Source organism: Pseudopipra pipra, chromosome 9 (assembly GCF_036250125.1).
Source record: "Pseudopipra pipra isolate bDixPip1 chromosome 9, bDixPip1.hap1, whole genome shotgun sequence".
Taxonomy (NCBI): Eukaryota; Metazoa; Chordata; class Aves; order Passeriformes; family Pipridae; genus Pseudopipra; species Pseudopipra pipra.
In genome coordinates this window covers 7,030,300-7,047,940 of record NC_087557.1, presented here as the reverse complement: position 1 = coordinate 7,047,940, position 17,641 = coordinate 7,030,300, and the positions used below count along the sequence as shown (strand labels likewise).

The 17,641-nt window shown below is 48.3% G+C and overlaps 1 protein-coding gene across 2 annotated transcripts in view; it reads right to left on the bottom strand.

Annotated features, from left to right (window-relative positions):
- The window catches only part of TEDC1 (tubulin epsilon and delta complex 1), a 71,526-nt gene extending 60,977 nt beyond the window's left edge, over window positions 1-10,549 (bottom strand). The window contains exons 1-3 of one of the 2 annotated variants that reach the window (XM_064664393.1): window positions 9,983-10,549; window positions 9,033-9,111; window positions 2,201-2,403 (exon numbers count right to left, since the gene is read on the bottom strand). In XM_064664393.1, the coding sequence (XP_064520463.1) occupies window positions 2,201-2,403; window positions 9,033-9,111; window positions 9,983-10,354 (654 nt within the window). In that variant the 5' untranslated portion in view covers window positions 10,355-10,549. The remainder of the gene's footprint in view (window positions 1-2,200; window positions 2,404-9,032; window positions 9,112-9,982) is intronic. The other variant, XM_064664392.1, reaches the window with a different exon arrangement.
- Window positions 10,550-17,641: the final 7,092 nt, after the last annotated feature.

Here is a 17,641-nt window from a genome sequence, read left to right as displayed (position 1 = left end):
CACTTAATTGCCCAGTGCTTTAAAGAAATAACAAGTGAGAATTCCCAAGCAGACACTTCAGTAAATCGATGTGAGCCTCCAATTCAGATTGTACTTAAGTCTTTATAGATCTAATAGAGTTAGTGATTACTTCTTTTAAAGTGTTGGCCAGTGCAAGGTTTGAACTTTCACTTACTGTCTCTGGAGTCACCAACCTGCTGACAGATCAGCACAGTAAATACAGAGAACAGACCTGCGCTACAGCAGCCAGGAACTAGTGTTTGAGATGCACTGATTCCTTCCTCCCTCTCTCATTCTTCCTGCACAGCAGCACAGGTTCCAGTTTGTTCTTTTAACTGTCTCCCCCACAGTTTATAAACTTCACATTCTGGAAGAGAGCCACGGGGTGGAAGGCTAGAGAAGGCTTCTTCAGTCCTGCTCATCAGGGCATCCTGCTGCAGGCACCAGTATCCCGGCTCAGGATGAACTGCAGCACTGCCCTTCCTAAAAATACAAGCTGGAGGCCACGAGCCAAGGTGCCCTGAAGGACTTTCTTATCTAACTTCAAAAGCAGCCAACCCACATAATCATCCTAGGCTACTAACCATACCTGTCCTTACCAACAACTACCTCAAGATGATATTTATTACATTAGCCACACAAAGCACCACCTCTTACCACCTTTCATCACACTTTCACCAACGTTGAGTTTATAATTTCAAGAATCACTTGGCTTTTGATTCTGAAGATGTAAGTGCACATAAAAGTAAGCTTTTGGAAGCCTTCCCCAGCTCAGGATCTAAAGATTATGAGTTCCATGCAGCGGCTGAGTTCCATGGCCATCATGTGTCATGAACACCCCTGTCCCTCTATGAATAACTGGCCTGAAATCCTTTAGAGCTGATGGAACTGTTCAACTTGCAGGGAAAAGAAAACAGTGTTGCTAAGGAACTGCAAAGTTAAAAAAAAAAAAGGCCAGAAAGTGGTAATCTGAAATGAAATGAATTAATTTCAATGGCCCTTGATATGTTGGGTATTTGGCATATTATCAGCAATTTAGCAGGCTGCAGGCTTTGTTTCAAATTTAGGCTGAAAGAATACTCAGAACATGACTGCATCCTTAATTTAGGGATTAGCTGCATTCTCTCTTCTCGTACAACAGACCCTGTTCACTTTTGGGGATTTCAGACAAAATTTTAAAAGCAAACCACATGAATATCAGTTTGAACCACAGCTATGCCCACAGTCACTGAGACTCCATTTTTTCAGATGAGGATAAGGGGTAAGGATTTACCTCAAATTTATTCTCACTAGCAGACCAACCGATGTACTTTGCCAGCAAGTACTGGCTTTCATGCTTTGCTCATTTTGGCAGAGATCTTAGCAATGCACAGAACCAAATACTATTTCCTGGATTTTTGTTTTGCAACGTTTTCATTTCAGGAAAATATTTTCCAGTTTTCATAATCATTAAAGAGACCCCATGCAGTGGAAGATTTTTCAGGCCATTGCTCAGCTGAGAATTTCACTTCAGTTGTTTTAAAGAGCATTTCCTTTTCTTTCTCTCTTTTTTTATCAAGTATATATATATTGCAGCTAAAGCAGACACACAGTTATCCTTAGCTTACTTCAGAGCAGACTTTCTATGTACTAACATCTTTTTATTGATGAAAACAACAACATACCCTGCTGTGTTCTCACAGAGGTTACAAGGTCATAAGGTACCTTGAGAGCAGCAGCTGCCATTTGAGACTGATGGTTTTTTTTAAAGTATTATTTGCCTTACCCTTACTTGCTCTACCCAATGGCAACACACCCAGCATTCACTGCTAACCTGTTTGCCTGCACTGCAGAATCACTCAAGACACAGGCTGGAAGCTCAGAACTCAGAAGCAGAGACTGAAGACGTTCACTTACTTGCACTCCTCCACTGTGGTCTCACCTATACTGGAAATAGAAATCAGGGAATTCAGGCAGGGATGGGAGTTTGAGAATGAGAAGGAACCCAGATGACCTGCAGAACACAGAAAGCTTAGAGAAGGAAAAGAAAACAGTTTTCAGATGCTGGCCCCTGTAAGTTGTTTTTTTTTTGAAGCTGGTTTAAGACATTTGTTTGCCAAGGTAGCAAGATACCACCCATTACACAGTAGTGATAACACAGCTGCTGTCACAGAACGTTACTTACGGACAGGATAAGGTGAAAGGACACAAACGTGCTCACCGTGCACACAGAGGTTTCATCCCCGGTCCTCACTCTGTTCCGAGCCAAAAGCTGCTCCAAGAGGCCAAGTCTGTGCAGCATCCAGGAAAACGCCAGCAGGAGCTCCCGACTGCCCGCTGAGCCGTCGGCAGGGAGCTGATAGAGCTCCGGCCTGTCATAGCCATGGTACCACAACGCTGACTTTACAAACCCGATTTGGTTACCTGAAAAGAAGAAAACAACTGAGAATAACACACCGCACCACTCACTGCATTTATCCATTCAGTTCCAGAAACTGCTGCCTCCTCTGAGAGCAAGATTTTTAGTCAAGCCTCAGATTACTGGAAGTCTGTGGAGACTACAGTCTTTATCAACAACTGGTAAAGGGTAAAAGCCCTCTTTAAGCTGTCCCATTCTGATCTACAGGAACTACTGCCAAGGGAATAGAAGAAATTCAAAGTTGAGATCAAGGCCAGCGATGGCCTCTTGGAGATTAACAAAGGGAAAAAAGGTAACTAGCCATCCCCACTACAACAGGACTCCAATTCACCTATTCATTTTTTATGAGCTACCAAGCATGCTATGAATTAGTAAACACTCTGAATCACTTTGCTCCTGAATGAAACTGGAATTTAGAGATAGGGGTTTCACAGCCTGCTGCAAATCTCTGAGCTCCAGTGAGCAGGCAGATGTACAGCAGCACACCACATGCGCTACTAAATCCTTAGGAATGCTCTGATCCATATTCCTTCACACCAGCAAATGTTACCTGACAGCTAAAAGACAGGCACTACAGAACTGTAAAATACTGAGGAAAAAAAGAGAGAAAGTTACTATTAAAAAAGGTTCTGCCCAGTAAACCCCAGTTCTGTGCTAATGCAAGGTTAGAATAAAGAACATAATTAGGGGGCACAATGACAAACAACACATACTGACTAGGAATTAAGAGCTGTAAAAGGAAATCCTGCTCAAAACGTTTCTGGAGTTCTCCAAAGGCAAAAAGAAGTGATTAAGGAAGATTCAACCAATGTAGGACATTTAGACTTCCTAGTGGAATTCAACTAGCACAAAGAAACTAAGGCAACTGTGGTGGAGGGAGAGGAAAGGCCCTTAAATCAATGACAAGTGCCCAGCGGACAAGAACCAGAGGGCAGGAACAAATAGTGGTTTCACATACTCTGTGCTAAACAGCTGCTGTTCAAACAACTCAAAATGACACTCAGACAATGTGACAGTGACAGAAAGCTTGGTGCTGATGTGACATTAGTAGTCAAGAATGCAGGCAGATTGTGAAGAGCTTCAGAGCCTAATGAGGCCAAGCTTTAAAATGACAGATAAAATTATTTTTAGAAAAAATGAAAAACGATGTGCACAAGGAAAGAAACGTTCCTAATTGTACTGACATAAGAATGGGCTTGGAGCTGATCACTGGACTCAGGAACACAATCTTAGGTGGTAAGATTTTTAATAACAATATCACAGTTGTTTCTTATATCCAAAAGCAAACTCAACGTGAGAAACACAGAAAGGACACTAAACAGAACACAAGGAACAACACATCATCATTGTCTGTACTCACTGTGACCCTTATTTCTTCGGTCCCATAAAGGCTACAGAAGATTTAGAAAAACACAAAGAGAAAGGACAGGTACAATCACAAGTACAGCTGCATTGTAAGAACTGATGAAGTAGACCAAGATGATGACTGAGACCAGATATGACAAAACTCTTCAAAACGATGGGGGTGCTGTGGAATGGATGGAGAGGGGATAATTTGCTTGCATAATGTGCAATACAAGAACTGCAAGCCACCAAAGCTAGCAAGCATGTGAGTCAAAGCAAGTTAAAGAGAAGCTCTTCACACATACATCAAAGCTCTGAAATTTCTGGCCATGGAACACTGTGGACTCTTAAGAGTCACATAGGCTCAAGGAGGAACTGGATTTACAGAACAGGAGTTCATGGAAGCTTATGAAACACAAATATAACCTCTCTGAATTGGGAAGTCTAAGATGTAAGAGATTAGAGACTGAAAAAATACCCCCACCCTGAAAGTATCCTTCTATATTTGCTCTCTCCTCTCCCCAGGGCATTCACTTTTGACAGCTGTCACAGCTGGGTGGAGCTAGAGGAATCTACAGTTTGATGCAGTTTAGGCATTCTTACAAAGCAAGGAAGAAAGCTGCTCCCCTTTTCCAGTGTAATGCTTCAGTATCTCCCCAGCCTTTCATATAAAACACACACACACAAAAATAACAGGAAGTACAAACTTTGCACAATTAAGGATTGTCACTGCTGTCCTTAATTAACACACCAATTCATCACATTACATACTCATTTGCCTGGTCCTTGACACTTGTGTTAAAAGTGTCCCTTAGCACTGACACATATTGTTTGCATCTGGCATCACCTGCTGAAGCTCAAAAACCACATAAAGACCAACTTCGAAACACAAAACAAGAAAAAAAATCATGTTGCGCTCAAAAGGAATTTCATTAATTACAAGAGACTCCCACAGTGAAGAGAGGTTGATTTAACTGGATTTGCAAAATGCTAAAGGAGTCTTACCCACCAGGAGTAATACACAGCCAACACACAGGGAGGACCTACAAGCAGACCTATGCCAGTAACCCTACAGGAGCAGCACATTGTTACAGCTCTGCTGAGACTGGGAGGAGCTGGAGACATAATAAGCCAACAAGACCTTTGTGCCTCGAAAACCCAGAGGAAGGTATATTGTTTGACTGTTCGACCAACTTTAGGATTTAGGGAAACAAAAGTGCAGATCCCTAAGGAGATGCCTCCTTCCAGAGTGCTCCTCAGTCCAAATACACAGCTAAAAATGTTACCAGATTACTGCACATATTCAGCAGCAGGGACCAGAAATATGTGACTGACCACGTGAAAGCTACAAACGAACTCCTGACAAAGACATTAACCATGACTGAAGAAAAAAAACAAGATCAGGAGCATGATTAAGCACAGAGCTACTAATTTTTTGCAGGACTAATGTTTTGCATAGCAGAGCTCCTGCAGAGACAGATGGCAGTTTTAAACCTAGCTTGTTTCTGCATTACAGACACAAAAAGGAAACCTAAACACCTAAATCACTGCTCTTTCTGCAGAGCCTGTGAATGAAAAAAGCAGCTTCTCTTCACAATGTTAGGGTGGCAAAAATGTCTATGCTGGCTAAGCATCTTGCTGTAGATAAGCACTCCAATCCCTCATGCACAAGAGGAGGACTCTGATATTAGAGATTTTACTTTGATCACTCCTGAACATTCTCACATGAGCAGGGTTTTCAGGCTGTCCTTTCCTTTTCTTTGTGCATCTGTCAAGAAAGGAACTGCCATAACAGGTAAAAGCAGAAATATTCCAAAAGGAAGGAAGATCAATACATGCTTTCCTCCCTTTTCAAAGCAAACAAGCATCACATGCTGCCATCTGCAGTTCAAGGAGCTCCTCAAAAAAATCACATATCAAAGCGGAGGAAAGGACAGCAAGCCAGGTGGTTCTTTCCTTTATCATTATCTCCCTGCTCTGATATACAACTCAGAACAGATCCACCAAGGCAATTCACCACCTGAATTTCTGTGTTGTTCTGGTCCTTTACCTACCCATGTTTCATCTCTCTCCCTGCAACACGTTGCCCTCACAGGAGAGGGTACAGATCAGTGTGAGCATCAGGCAGGAGTTGCAGGTGAGTGGTCAAAGCATTGATGTGAAACTGGGGCTCAAAGAGCCTTTCCATGATCTTAGAGAAGTCACTTAGTTTTTCTCATCTCTACAGTGCTCTACCTAAAAAGCAACAGTGCTCAGATATATGGCAGTAAAGGTTACACAAGCACCCAGAGGACCAAGATGGATTCCTCCACAACACAAAGCTGAGAGGAAAAACCATCATTCAGACAGCAGATAACACGAATCACTCAAACACCTCCTCTTTGACAACATCTGATGGCATTTCATTAGCATTAGGCAATTTATAGAGAAAGACCCAACATGGGCCTTCCAACTAATCTGCTTCTTCACACATATTATTTATAAAAGTATGTTCAGCAAGTAAAATCAAGCTGGGGATTGTCCTCAGGATTCAACTCTCTTAAAACTATACTCAAGCTGTGCTCTTCCGCTTTAAGAATCCTGACAAATATTTTCAGAGAATTACAAGATGATATTCAAATAAGAGACATGCCTGGCAGGGTAAAATGGAAAAGAACTATAAACCAAGTATAAGAACAGACACAGATACATTACCTCATTCACTCAGCCAAGAAACACCGACATAGGTAGTGGTATTACCGGAAAATATTGCTTCAGAGCAACATTTTCTGCTTCGTTTGTCAAACAAACAAAAATATACTGCAGCTCCAGACCTCTTTCCCGTACTATAAAAACTGAATAGCCACTCCATAAAAGAAATGTTTCCTCCAAGTATCTACATGCATATTGCATTGGTACCTGGCGTAGCTGTCAGGTTGTTAACCAAGTTCATTGACTCTCAGCCTGAAGCATGACAAGCAGCATGAAACCATTAATCATGACTTCATCAGTAAGGTTATGCCCAGAGTATTTTCACAGCTTACTCTAACTCATACTGCACTGACAAGAGACCAACTATTACAACATATTTAAGGGGCTGGAGTGTGCTAATGGCTTCCCACCAAAGTTTACAGTAAGTGCTTTTCACTGTGTGAAGAAAAAATTCTTCCAAAAGGAGAAACCAAGAGCCATGTGCAGAATTTCATAACCACCGACTGGCAGGCTTCAGTGGGATTGCTGGTTTCTTTTTTGCAAGAACACAATAGTTCCTGTATTTTAATACATCAGACTGTGTGGGCTTTTTTAGATACGATTTTAGAACTATTTTATTTTCTGCTAGCTAGGCAATAAAATACATCAACCCATTAAAAACATAATGCAGAAAGTTTTTGCTAAGTATCACATCACAGCCATAACAAGAGAATGATTAGGAGCTGTTCTGTTCAAAGTGAATTTCAATCTCTTCTAAAATTCACCCATATGACAAGATCAGATCAAAAACTGACTAATAAAAACTACTAATTCAAAACAGAAATACACACCTTGAAAGTGAGAAGAACCACTGTGACTCCACACAACACTTGCTAACTACGGACCAAAGTTCAGTGTTTCTTTTGGAAAAATAAAGGATCTCAGACCATTGGAGAATGGCTTCTCTTTTCCAGAAAGCTGTTCCTATGCACATGGTAACCTTTATACTTGAAGGAGTCTTCACAACCTTTCTCTGGGATCTGGCAACTGCTGCTCTACTCATTTTAACTAAGGTAATGAAGAGGTTGTACAAAAACAGCAAAGAAAAAGAAAGCCTGATCCATGGACTAATGCACTAGACTTGGATTAGAGGAATCCATTTCAATTCTCTGTTGTACAACAAGATCCTGTACAAACCTGAGAAAATTATTTGGTCCCTATGCCCAAGGGACCAAAGGGACCTTATTTCATTTGCATTAAATACACAAGAGACCAGAGTAGGGGCAGAGAAAAAAAGGAGTAAAATATTGATCGTGTTCACGGCAGACAACTCAGTCATTTGCCAAGCAAAGGTAACTAGTGTCTTCTGAAAAACAGTATGGTTCTCCAGCCTGAACTTCAGCTTTAATCATCAAGTTGTAACTACACAAGTTTCTTAAAAATCAGCTCAGCAGTGCTGAGCAGAACCACAATGTACCAGCAGAGGCTGCATTTGCTCTCTCTAGAGCCAGCAACCCACCTCGTGCACATGGAAATCTTGTTTCCAAATGCTACAGGGAATTAGTATGGAAGCAGCCAGAATCCAGTGAGGTTGCACTTGTGCAGTACCACATCCACAAAGCTGTAGGAGAAAGTCAATAAACAGACTTACCATACACAGCAGACTGTGGATGAGTGGAAAAATAAAAACAGTCAAATGAAAAATAGCAGTCCTGTGAGTAACAGAACCATGCTGATTTCCTGCTGAGCTACCAGCAAAACTATGCTGATTTTGCTCCACACTCCACAATGCTTAACCTTTTTTAACTCCATTTACAGAGCCACCAGACTCCCAGCTATTCAGGGGCTTAAACATTGTTGTTTAGGGTTTTCTGCTTTCATGGCAAAAGTGGATTTCAAGTGGTTTCGGCCTGAGAAGTGTTTTCTTGACTCATCACAATCCTATTCTCAAAACTTCCTCTGTCAATGAAAAGGCTCTAGATAGACATGTCTCAAAAGAGAAGTTTGGGGAGTCATGTCGTACTTGAAATAACATGTATTTAGGAATAGTGCTCTGTCATTGTGAGAAGCCAATCTACATTCAGCTCCTCTCTGGAGTACTGGTCCTGTCCACAAAGATATTCATGGTCTCCCTAAAATAATCACACACACTCTACTTCTTGTTTTGTCTAGAACTTTAATACAAAACACTGCCTTTATGGTTCACATGTTACAATTCACAGCTCTGACACAGGGCTTGATAGAAAAGTAACCACCAAATCATGTGTCATATGTGGAATGGGGAAAGAAGGAATCAAAGGAAATACAAGTCTATTTCTGTAAATCCCTCTGTAGATGCTGAGAATGCACAAGATCATTGCAGAGATTTACCTGCAACAAAACGTCAAATGGAAGCAAGAGCCTCCGGAAGACACAAGAACACCCCAGTTTCCTGGACAAAGCAAGTCAAAGAGGAGTAAACCTCCCTGCACAGCTGTGATGCACAGTATGTTGGTGGTACAGGTATTAAAAATGGAGCACTATGAACACGGAGCAAGGACCCAAAGAAAAGGTGCTACAAAACCAGTCCCAGTACATACTGGGACAGATGGAAATCACACAGCCAGACCGACCAGGTTACCTATGGCATCAGACTCTGTCCATTTGCCTCCGTGGATTTGTTTCAGAAGTGCATAGAGCAGCCTCCAGAAATCCAGGCTCTGCAAAAGAAAGACACAGGCAGAGAAGATCAGCAGGCAAAATATCTGCCATATATTTAGCCTTAATTAGACAAATCCATATCTGAGCATCATATGCATGGACGGGCACACCTGCATCCTGCCAACACCGTTGAATCAGGCAGGTTCATGTATTACCTGTCTTATGAACTCTACCTACAGTTAAGGTGCACTCAGAAAGAGAAGGGCTAATGCTGGTTGTGCAGCAAAACCCAGCACATCTACTCTGAGGCACATACATACAGGAGCATAGCTTCCAAAATCTGCTATGATATAATCACATATGGCACGACTCACCTGTGCTCAAACAAGCACTTGAAGACGCTGAAAAGATCTGAGCCACGATAGTGTCAAAAACTCACAAACAAGAGGCAGCACAGAATGAGTTGGAACTGGGAGTCATTTCTTGGTCACACAAGGGCAGCACACTGACAAACTGAAACAGTGATTCTTACAGCTGGAATTTCAGTCAACACTCGTAAAATCCTTAAAATAGCTAACTGAGCAAGGGGGGCACCCTGTGTGCGAGCTGCAGGCCTTGGAAGTAAAGCAGGAAGACCCAAGCTGGGGTACAGTAAAGGGCAGCAAACCTCAGGTGACACTGGAAAGAGTGTTGCAGACCACGGTGAAACACCAAGCTCTAAATTAAAACCACAGCACGATAAAACCCTTACCAGAGCAGCGAGCCGAGAGTCCCCTAACACCTGTCAGCTGAGCACCACTCCAAAGCCTCACCACCCAGGCGCCTGTCCCCAGGCTCAGTCCCTCTCGCCCTCCCACCCAGACCCTGTCCCCCGGCCCAGTGCCACCCGGGTGTCCCGGTCCCCGGGCGCTGTCGCAGGGGGGGTCTCACCGCCTGCGGCCGGTCGAACCTGGCGCGGCGCAGGGTGTCGGGGGCGGGCCGGGCGCGGGGCGGCAGAGCCCGGCACAGCGCCCCAGCGGCGGCGGACAGCGCCCGGCCCCGCTCCCGGTGTTCCCGGTGCTCCCGGTGTTCCCGGTGCTCCTCCTGGTGCTGCACGCGCTGCCGCCCCCGCATCCCGCCGCCGCTTCCCGCCCTCCCCGCGCTGCCTTTCCGCCCGTCCCGCCCGCTGCGGCTCCCCCTGCCCGCCGGGAGGGAGCACTGCGGGCTCCCCGCCCGCCTCCCTGGATGTCCTGGATCCCGGCTCGTCCCGCTGCTCGTGCCGCCTGTGCGCGCTGGCCGGGGGCAGAGAACGCTCCCGGCCATCCCTGGGCAGCCAGTGACCCGCACATGTCACCTCGCACATGTCACCTCCCACTGCCCGCACGTGGCCTGAGCCACGGCCGCGTGTCCCGCCCGGCAAAAAAAACATCCATCCTTTCCTGGCGGGAAGAGCTATTGCAAAAACCCTGCTTCGGTTCTTCCAAAAACGCAGTTCTGCTGCAGGCACACCAGGGAGCCGCTTCTCGAGTGATGGGAGAGCACAGGGTTTGGCAGCAGCAGCAGGTCTGCGGATATTCCCATCTGCCTCTGGCTCAGCAGGGTGTGATGCGGCAAGTTCGGGTACCCAGGCATAGAACCCCTTAACTGAAGCAATCCCAGGGATTAATCCTTGGGTGGCAGTGGGGGAGAAACGGATCTGCCATTTGGGAGACAGCGTGAGTACCTGAGAGAGAAAGTCTACCCTTGGCCAGGGTTTACACAACCAAAACCTGGCCCAGAGATGGATTCCCACTGAGGGTTTACATAGGGAGCACAGCCAGGGACACCAGTCTGCTCCATCAGCACTGCAGGGGTCCTGCCTGTGCCTAGACATGAGACCTGCTGGAAACTCCCACTGGTGGTTTCTTGGCCAGCTACCCAGTTCATAGCCCATTTAACATGCTCACTATGGATCTGGCATGATGCTTTTCCTTTTTTTTTCCCCAATATCTGAACAACATGAAACAACATGTGAAATTCCTTCCTGCTACAGAACAGCTTCTTGCAGCCAAGTGGCTGCTCACAGTGAGGAGAGAAATCACAGTGGTCCAACGAGACCTCCAACCAACATGAACTGTGTTTGCACTCTTTCCCTCTAGTTGCTCCTCTCCTGCCTCCCACCCCTGTGCTGGGGAGCGCAGCCCTTTCCAACACTGAGTGCTGTCTTAGAGCTCTTGCAGTCCTGTGGATCCTGGCTGCTACTCCAGCCAGCCCTCAAAGGACCCCTGGGTGTGAGTTATCCAGGCTTAAGGATTTTTAAAATATCTTCTCTAGCAGCTGTTGTCTCACATCCTCCTTTCCTAATGGCCTGGAAAGCATTTTCCTTATCCCTCATCCAGTTCTAGCTCAGCAATCTCTATCCATTTCTTTGCTCTCCTTCCTAACAGGTTTGGCACCTCCACACAGTTTTTGGCCTTTGGTTCCCAACGGCCCATAAACTCCTTTTTTATTGCCCAGAGCCTTATCGAACCTGGACAATCCTCTGCTGTCTTTGGCATCCTCCTTGGCTTTCCATACCTTGCTGCTTATGGATGCTGTCTGTTCCTTCCATGACACATCGCTTGTCTATTTTCCTGTCCCCGCTGTAATCTCCAAGCAGGAGGACCTTCAGCTGGAGCCAATTTCCTGTGTTTTCTTGACCACTCCATAAACCCTGCTCAAAGCTATCCCTGTCCCCACACACAATCCTCTGTCTAGCCCTTTCCTCCCCAGAGCAGCTGCCGAGACAAGGGCTCTCCTGCATCACCTACTGCACGCACAGATGGTTCTGCCGTCACCCCTCCTCTGGGCTCCTGTCCCCCAGCCAACACACTAGGCCAACAACTCACTGGTCCCCCAGGCCAGTGAGCATCACCACCCAGCATGGAGTGGCAGCTGGGATCCACACCATCCCAGCACTCCCAGAGCCCCTGTGGCGCCTCTCCATCCCACTGGCCAGACCAACCCCACAGCGCCCCAGAGCCAGGCTGGCTGCCCTCCTGGCCACCGTCCCCTGGTCCCTGGCCCCGTGGCTCCCCCAGCACACAGCTCTGTGGGCGCAGCTGACACAACACGCCTGGCGCTGCAGAGAGCTGGCGCTTGGCCACGGGCAAGTCGGACGCCAGGCAGCAAATCCCAGCCTCTCTGGCGCGGCACAGTGTGGCGGGGGCTCAGTCCCGGCATGTGAGGCCCCACTTATCTGCTCTGCTGACTCCCTGGGTGGTTTTCCCAGGGTGGGAGAAGCCGATGGGAAGGCGATGGTTTCCTGCTGCAGAGATGGACCTTGTGCTGTGGACAGATGAAGGAGGTGACAGCGTGACAGCCCCCAGTGTGCTGTCCCAGCGGGGATGGTGATGGCACCCCACCAGCAGCAAGCCCCTGCCCTGCTGCATCCAGGCCTCCTTCTCCTCCCCTATCTCAGCCACCAGTCCCATGAGGACTGGCAGATGGAAAGAAGCAATGGCTGGCTGACATCAGCACACCACCCTGATGTCACCATGGGCACCTGCAGGGTCTCAAGAGACCACTGGAAGCCTCCAGGACCCTCTGTATGGCAGGGGGAAGCAGGACAGAGCTGGCTCATTGGCTTGACCTGCTTGGCCACTGCCCTGGGCCCCCCCAGCACTGAGACAGATTCGGGATGAACCGAGCTGCAGTTTGCCCCAGCAGTGAGCATGGCAGTGGCGACCACAACAGGAAGGATAAGACTGGCTACGTACTGAGGGGCCAGGGGTGCTTCTCCTGGGGACAAGCCACTGGACTTCGCCCTCTCTGGGTTCCTGGGCTCATGTGATGCTGCACAGCCACGCAGCCGCACATTTCTGGCACGGTGTGTCAGCTGGGGTCATTTCCGCCCTGGGTGACTCAGCGGGGCCAAGGGCGCCTGTTTGCACCCGTGCCATGGCAACCCGCCACCACAGACTCTGTGCACCGTTGCCAGAGACGACGGCAGCCCATCCCATTGCCTCATGCCGATTGTATGTGATAACGGCCATCTCTGCCCGCTCCAGCGGCAGCACGGCCTCCTGATTTCACCTCAGCCCAGCCCCGCCAAGGGGAAGGTGTGAGCTCTCCTTCTGGGAAAACAACTCCTTTGCTCTTTTGGTGGTTTGTTTTTTTTTTTTTTTAATGCTTTTATCCCCGTGAAGATGCAGGCGGGAGCCAGCCTGTCTCCAGGCCAGACCCCCAGGCCAGGCATCAGTGCTTCCCACGCTCCATCAACGGCTCGGGCAGCCAGAGCTCCTCACTCCTCTGCTCTCCTCTCTCCTCCTCTGCAGCCATCCTAGCAGAGCACAGCTTCTTTCCTTGACTGCTCAAGGGAGGCCTTGGGTGGCCAGAGCATTTTACACCCTGAGCAGGTCAGGCAGGCTGCATCATTTTCTGTTGCAAACATTTCCAGCCTTTTTCCTGCGCCCTCCAGACTCTTTTATATGTGCTCTCTCTCCCCTTGCTGGGACAGCAGGTTAACCAGAGTGGGAAAAGGCATGGGATGGCAGCAGGGCCAACATGATGCTGGCAGGAGGGAGCTGAGCAGCACAGGGGCTGTGAATACAATCTGCCTGGCATCTCCCTGCCAGAGAGCACTGAGCTGCTTCCTGACACCACTCTCACCAGTGCAAGAGGTGCTGCTACTGCTGGCATGGCCAGCACACATTCAGCATGCTGAGTTGCATCGTGTCACAATTTTACATGACTGAGATCCCTGAAAGGGACCGTAACAGCTCCACGAATGCTCTAGTGCAGGTTGTCCTAGACACAGTCAGTTAGTCTGCAATAGGCCTGTGTGTGGGCTGTAGCACCAAAATCCAAGGTCAGCTCCCAGCAGTTGGATGTTTAAGATGGGCGTTGGCGTTTCAGGCCCTCTGACGCAGGGGTCTGAACTTTCAGTATGATAAGTGAATTGGGAAGGATTAGAAAAGAGATCTGAGATCTCAGCAACTTTCTGTTCTCAGAGTTTCACCCTTTTTACTTTAATAGACAAGTTGACGTTCCTCTGCACAGAGGGAAACTCCCTCTGACCTCTTCCCCCCAGGCCTTTAACAAAAGACTCACCAAAGAAAGACAAGAGGCTTTGGCAGGAAGCTCTTGCACCCTTCCCCCTTGGAAACTCTCCCTGATTCCTTGAAAATAACAAAAGAGGGATGAAAGTAAAATTCAGCTTTCAGTGCCTGATGTCAACTTTTATGCTTGGGCTCCTTCCTTGGAAAAGCCAAGGACCTGACAAACATCCCACCCATCCCACATTTCCCCACCCAGCTCCTCTCCAACATGGACCACCAGCAATGGGAACAGGGTTAGGGTAGAACAGCCTGTCCCCTCCTCTCCTTGCTCCCTGACTAGATCTCAATCTCCAGTACTGAGGGCTAGTTCATGGGCTCATTCACCTCTCATTATGCCCCTGGTTGTCCCACTTACCCAGAGTCCTTCTGCCTTCAGTATCTTCAGCTGCTTCAGTATTTACTGGGGATGTTGCTCCCCATCAGGAACAAAGTTTGAGCCCCTCTTTGCCACCTCTGCAAAGCTGCTTCCGCTGGTGAGATGGGGCTTCCCCAACCCACTGCTTTGCGGAGCTGGGACGGGAAGTCCTGGCTCACCACGAGAACTTGCAGAGCTCCTGGTGCCTGACATCGGCTGCACAGTCCTTCTTACCACACTGTCTAGATAAGAAGGCAGATTTCTGAGGTGTTAGGAGATGGGCAGACACATTCTTGACCTAAAAGATATTGGAGCTCTTTGAACTTAACACAAATCAGCTTTAAAAATACTCAAAGCAGTGGTGAGCTGGATACCACACAGTTACAGACTGGCTTCATCCCCACGGTCCCTGAACAGGAAAGAGCAGGAACCACCTGCAGCCACAGCCCCTGTGCCATTTTCCTCCAGCCCTGCCTGCACCCTGCCTGTCCCTGAAGGGACACAGCTTTATTTGGAGAAACACTGCAGGGAAACAAACTGCTGCCACCCCACAGCAGGTGCCCGGCCTCATCTGTGCTTCCGGGGCTCTCATGTCCTTGGTACTCTCAGGCACACGGTGTGGCTCTTGGGGATGGTCCTGTGCAGGACTAAAGGTTGGAGTCGATGATCTGTGTGGGTCCCTTGCTTTGGATTAAAGTCTGTCAATCTATGCTGAGAGAAGGACACAGGGTCGGGTGACTCAAACCAGCCCCTCCTCCCTGCACTGTGCCCTCCAGTGGGGCTGAAATAGCATCCATTCATTTTATAGATCAGCTGAAGGACCCCCAAGCCCCTTTCTGTCTGCCTCTCCTTTTTTCTTCTGTAGAGAAAGCCACAAAGCCAGGGTGGGGAGCAACGGCCGTTTAGTTTCTGAGCCCATCCTGTTTCCTGTCCTTTGCCAAAACCTCTTCTGCTTCCCTACCCAGGGCGTTGAGGCTCGCCCACACCCAGCTGCCAGAGAAACTGGTGATGTTGTTTGTTTTCTTTGTCACAGTGATGAAGTGTTTATAGCAACTATCACTCCACAATCCAAAGACGTCACTGATCTCAGCCCAAGCTTCCGAAATAATGGCAGAGAAAGCACAGCCCCTTTCTCCAGGGTCAGTAATGGTGCTGTTTCAGGTCACCAAAGCAGGGGACCTTTGAGCTGGGCATCACCACACTGTAAATTACCCTACACCTTTTGCTGTCCCAGACAGGCACCTTGGGGCTGGGTCCATGTGATGGCAGCAATATCCCCATGATGGCTCCCTTGTGACCAGGCAGGACATGGGGGCTGCCAGCCACCTCCCCAGGGTCTGCTCTCTGCCCTGAGCAGTGGGAGCAGCTGGTGGGGCACACCAAGCTGTCATCCTTTGGCTGATCCCCCCAGGAAGCTGGGATTTTCACTGAGCATCCTGTTCTCCCTGTTGCAGGAGCAGCACAGCCAGAGCATCACTGCACTAAGAGCAAAGGGACCATCCCTGCCTGTCCTAAGCTCAGAGCCGAGAGCATCACAGACAAAATGCACTGGAAGCCAGACTGCTGCATGTCTGTGCAGCTCACACTGCAGGCCACAGAGATATACTGTTCCATGGAGAAAAGATTGTGTGTGGTGACACCCCACCTCCCTGGCGCACTGGCCGCTGCTGATCCAGCCTGCACATCGAGGGGAGGCCTCGCTGGGGTGTGGATTTCCTATCCAAATGCAATACAGCTGTTTCTGCTTCCTCTCTATAGACCAAAGCAAGTTTTTAAAAAATAGGTTAATCGTATATTTTCTTTCACCAAGGCTCCTTGTGGATGTGACCTGTGCCTGAACTGCCCAACCTCACAGCATCAAGGCTGGAGCAGGCAGAGACTGGCTTATACAAGCACAGCTCTTGGAGGGGAATATGCCAGCAGTGAGTCCTGGGGCTAAAAGCCAGCTCAGGGAGCTTCTACTGCAGGGTAGGCAGAAAAACAGGACACTAAGAAGGAGATTTTGGGAATCAATACCCAAGGGCTTGTCCACAGACCTTGCTTGAGAGACCCCTGTTTTTTAACACACGCTCCCCTGTGCAGCACAGAGTGAGGCAGCTGCAGGATCAAGTTTAGCTGCAGCTGCACAGAGCTGGCACAGCTCAGTTCCTACATCCCTCCACACAGTCAGGGCAGGGAGAGATGTCCCTAGCCACCACAACTACACCTCAAATTCATGGCAGGGACAAAAGCAGCCCCAGGCAACACATTGCAAACAGCAACACGCTGCCTCCAGCCCCAGCTGCAGCCACTGCCCACAGAAAGGGCTGGCAGATGAAGGGCTGGATCACCCCAGCAGAACTTGCTTTTCCATACCTCTCACTGATTCTCTTGTCATCCCTGATGGCCTGGTGCCTTACACTTGGAATTAGCTGCTCCTGAAGTTTCAAGTGCAAGGCCCTGCTGGGAAAGACCAGGAGCCCAATTTACAGGTCCCTTTCCCAGCTGGACACACTTATGCAAATCAAGAGGATGACAAGGCTTCTGTTTGCCATTATTTTTAATGCTTGAGGGAAAACACTATCTCACTGGCACGCTCAAAGCTGCTGAGATTCTATCACTAGTTTGCTTTGAAGCTCAGTAGGCAGAGGAAAGCCGTGTCCCAGTGCCCCAGGGGTGGCCGGGTGCCAGCAGCGGTGGCCAGGAGCCATGGGTCCATGGGTGCTGGCACCCCCGGGAGGCTGCTGGCAAGGGCAGCGGTGGGAGCAGGAGGGCAGGGGACCCTACGAGACCTGGCTGGCTGGGAAGTCTGGTGACAGCTGAACAGCAATAGCTGGGGTTTGCCTTTGACACAGACGCCTGTTTGTTGTGCTAACTGGGTGGGAGGTGACGCAGCTCCGGCTGTTCGAGTTCATCCCACTGAAGCATTCCTAGTGGGTGCTGAGCCTTGTAGCATCAAGCAAGTTTTAATTGGAAGTTTTGAGATGCTTATCAGATCAGGCTGCTTTTGACACTGAAGATTTTGACATTGGACATGTACCGCTGACCCCTGAGGGTTTTGGCCAAGTCCCAGCAGGGCCGGCATGACTGTAAGATGCAAAGCAGTCTCTAAGGAAATGCATGCATAAACTGTAGACGAAAATATCCCAGTGGGTGATGAGGTATCTCTGAATATGTAAATGGGTGGCTCAGATTAGG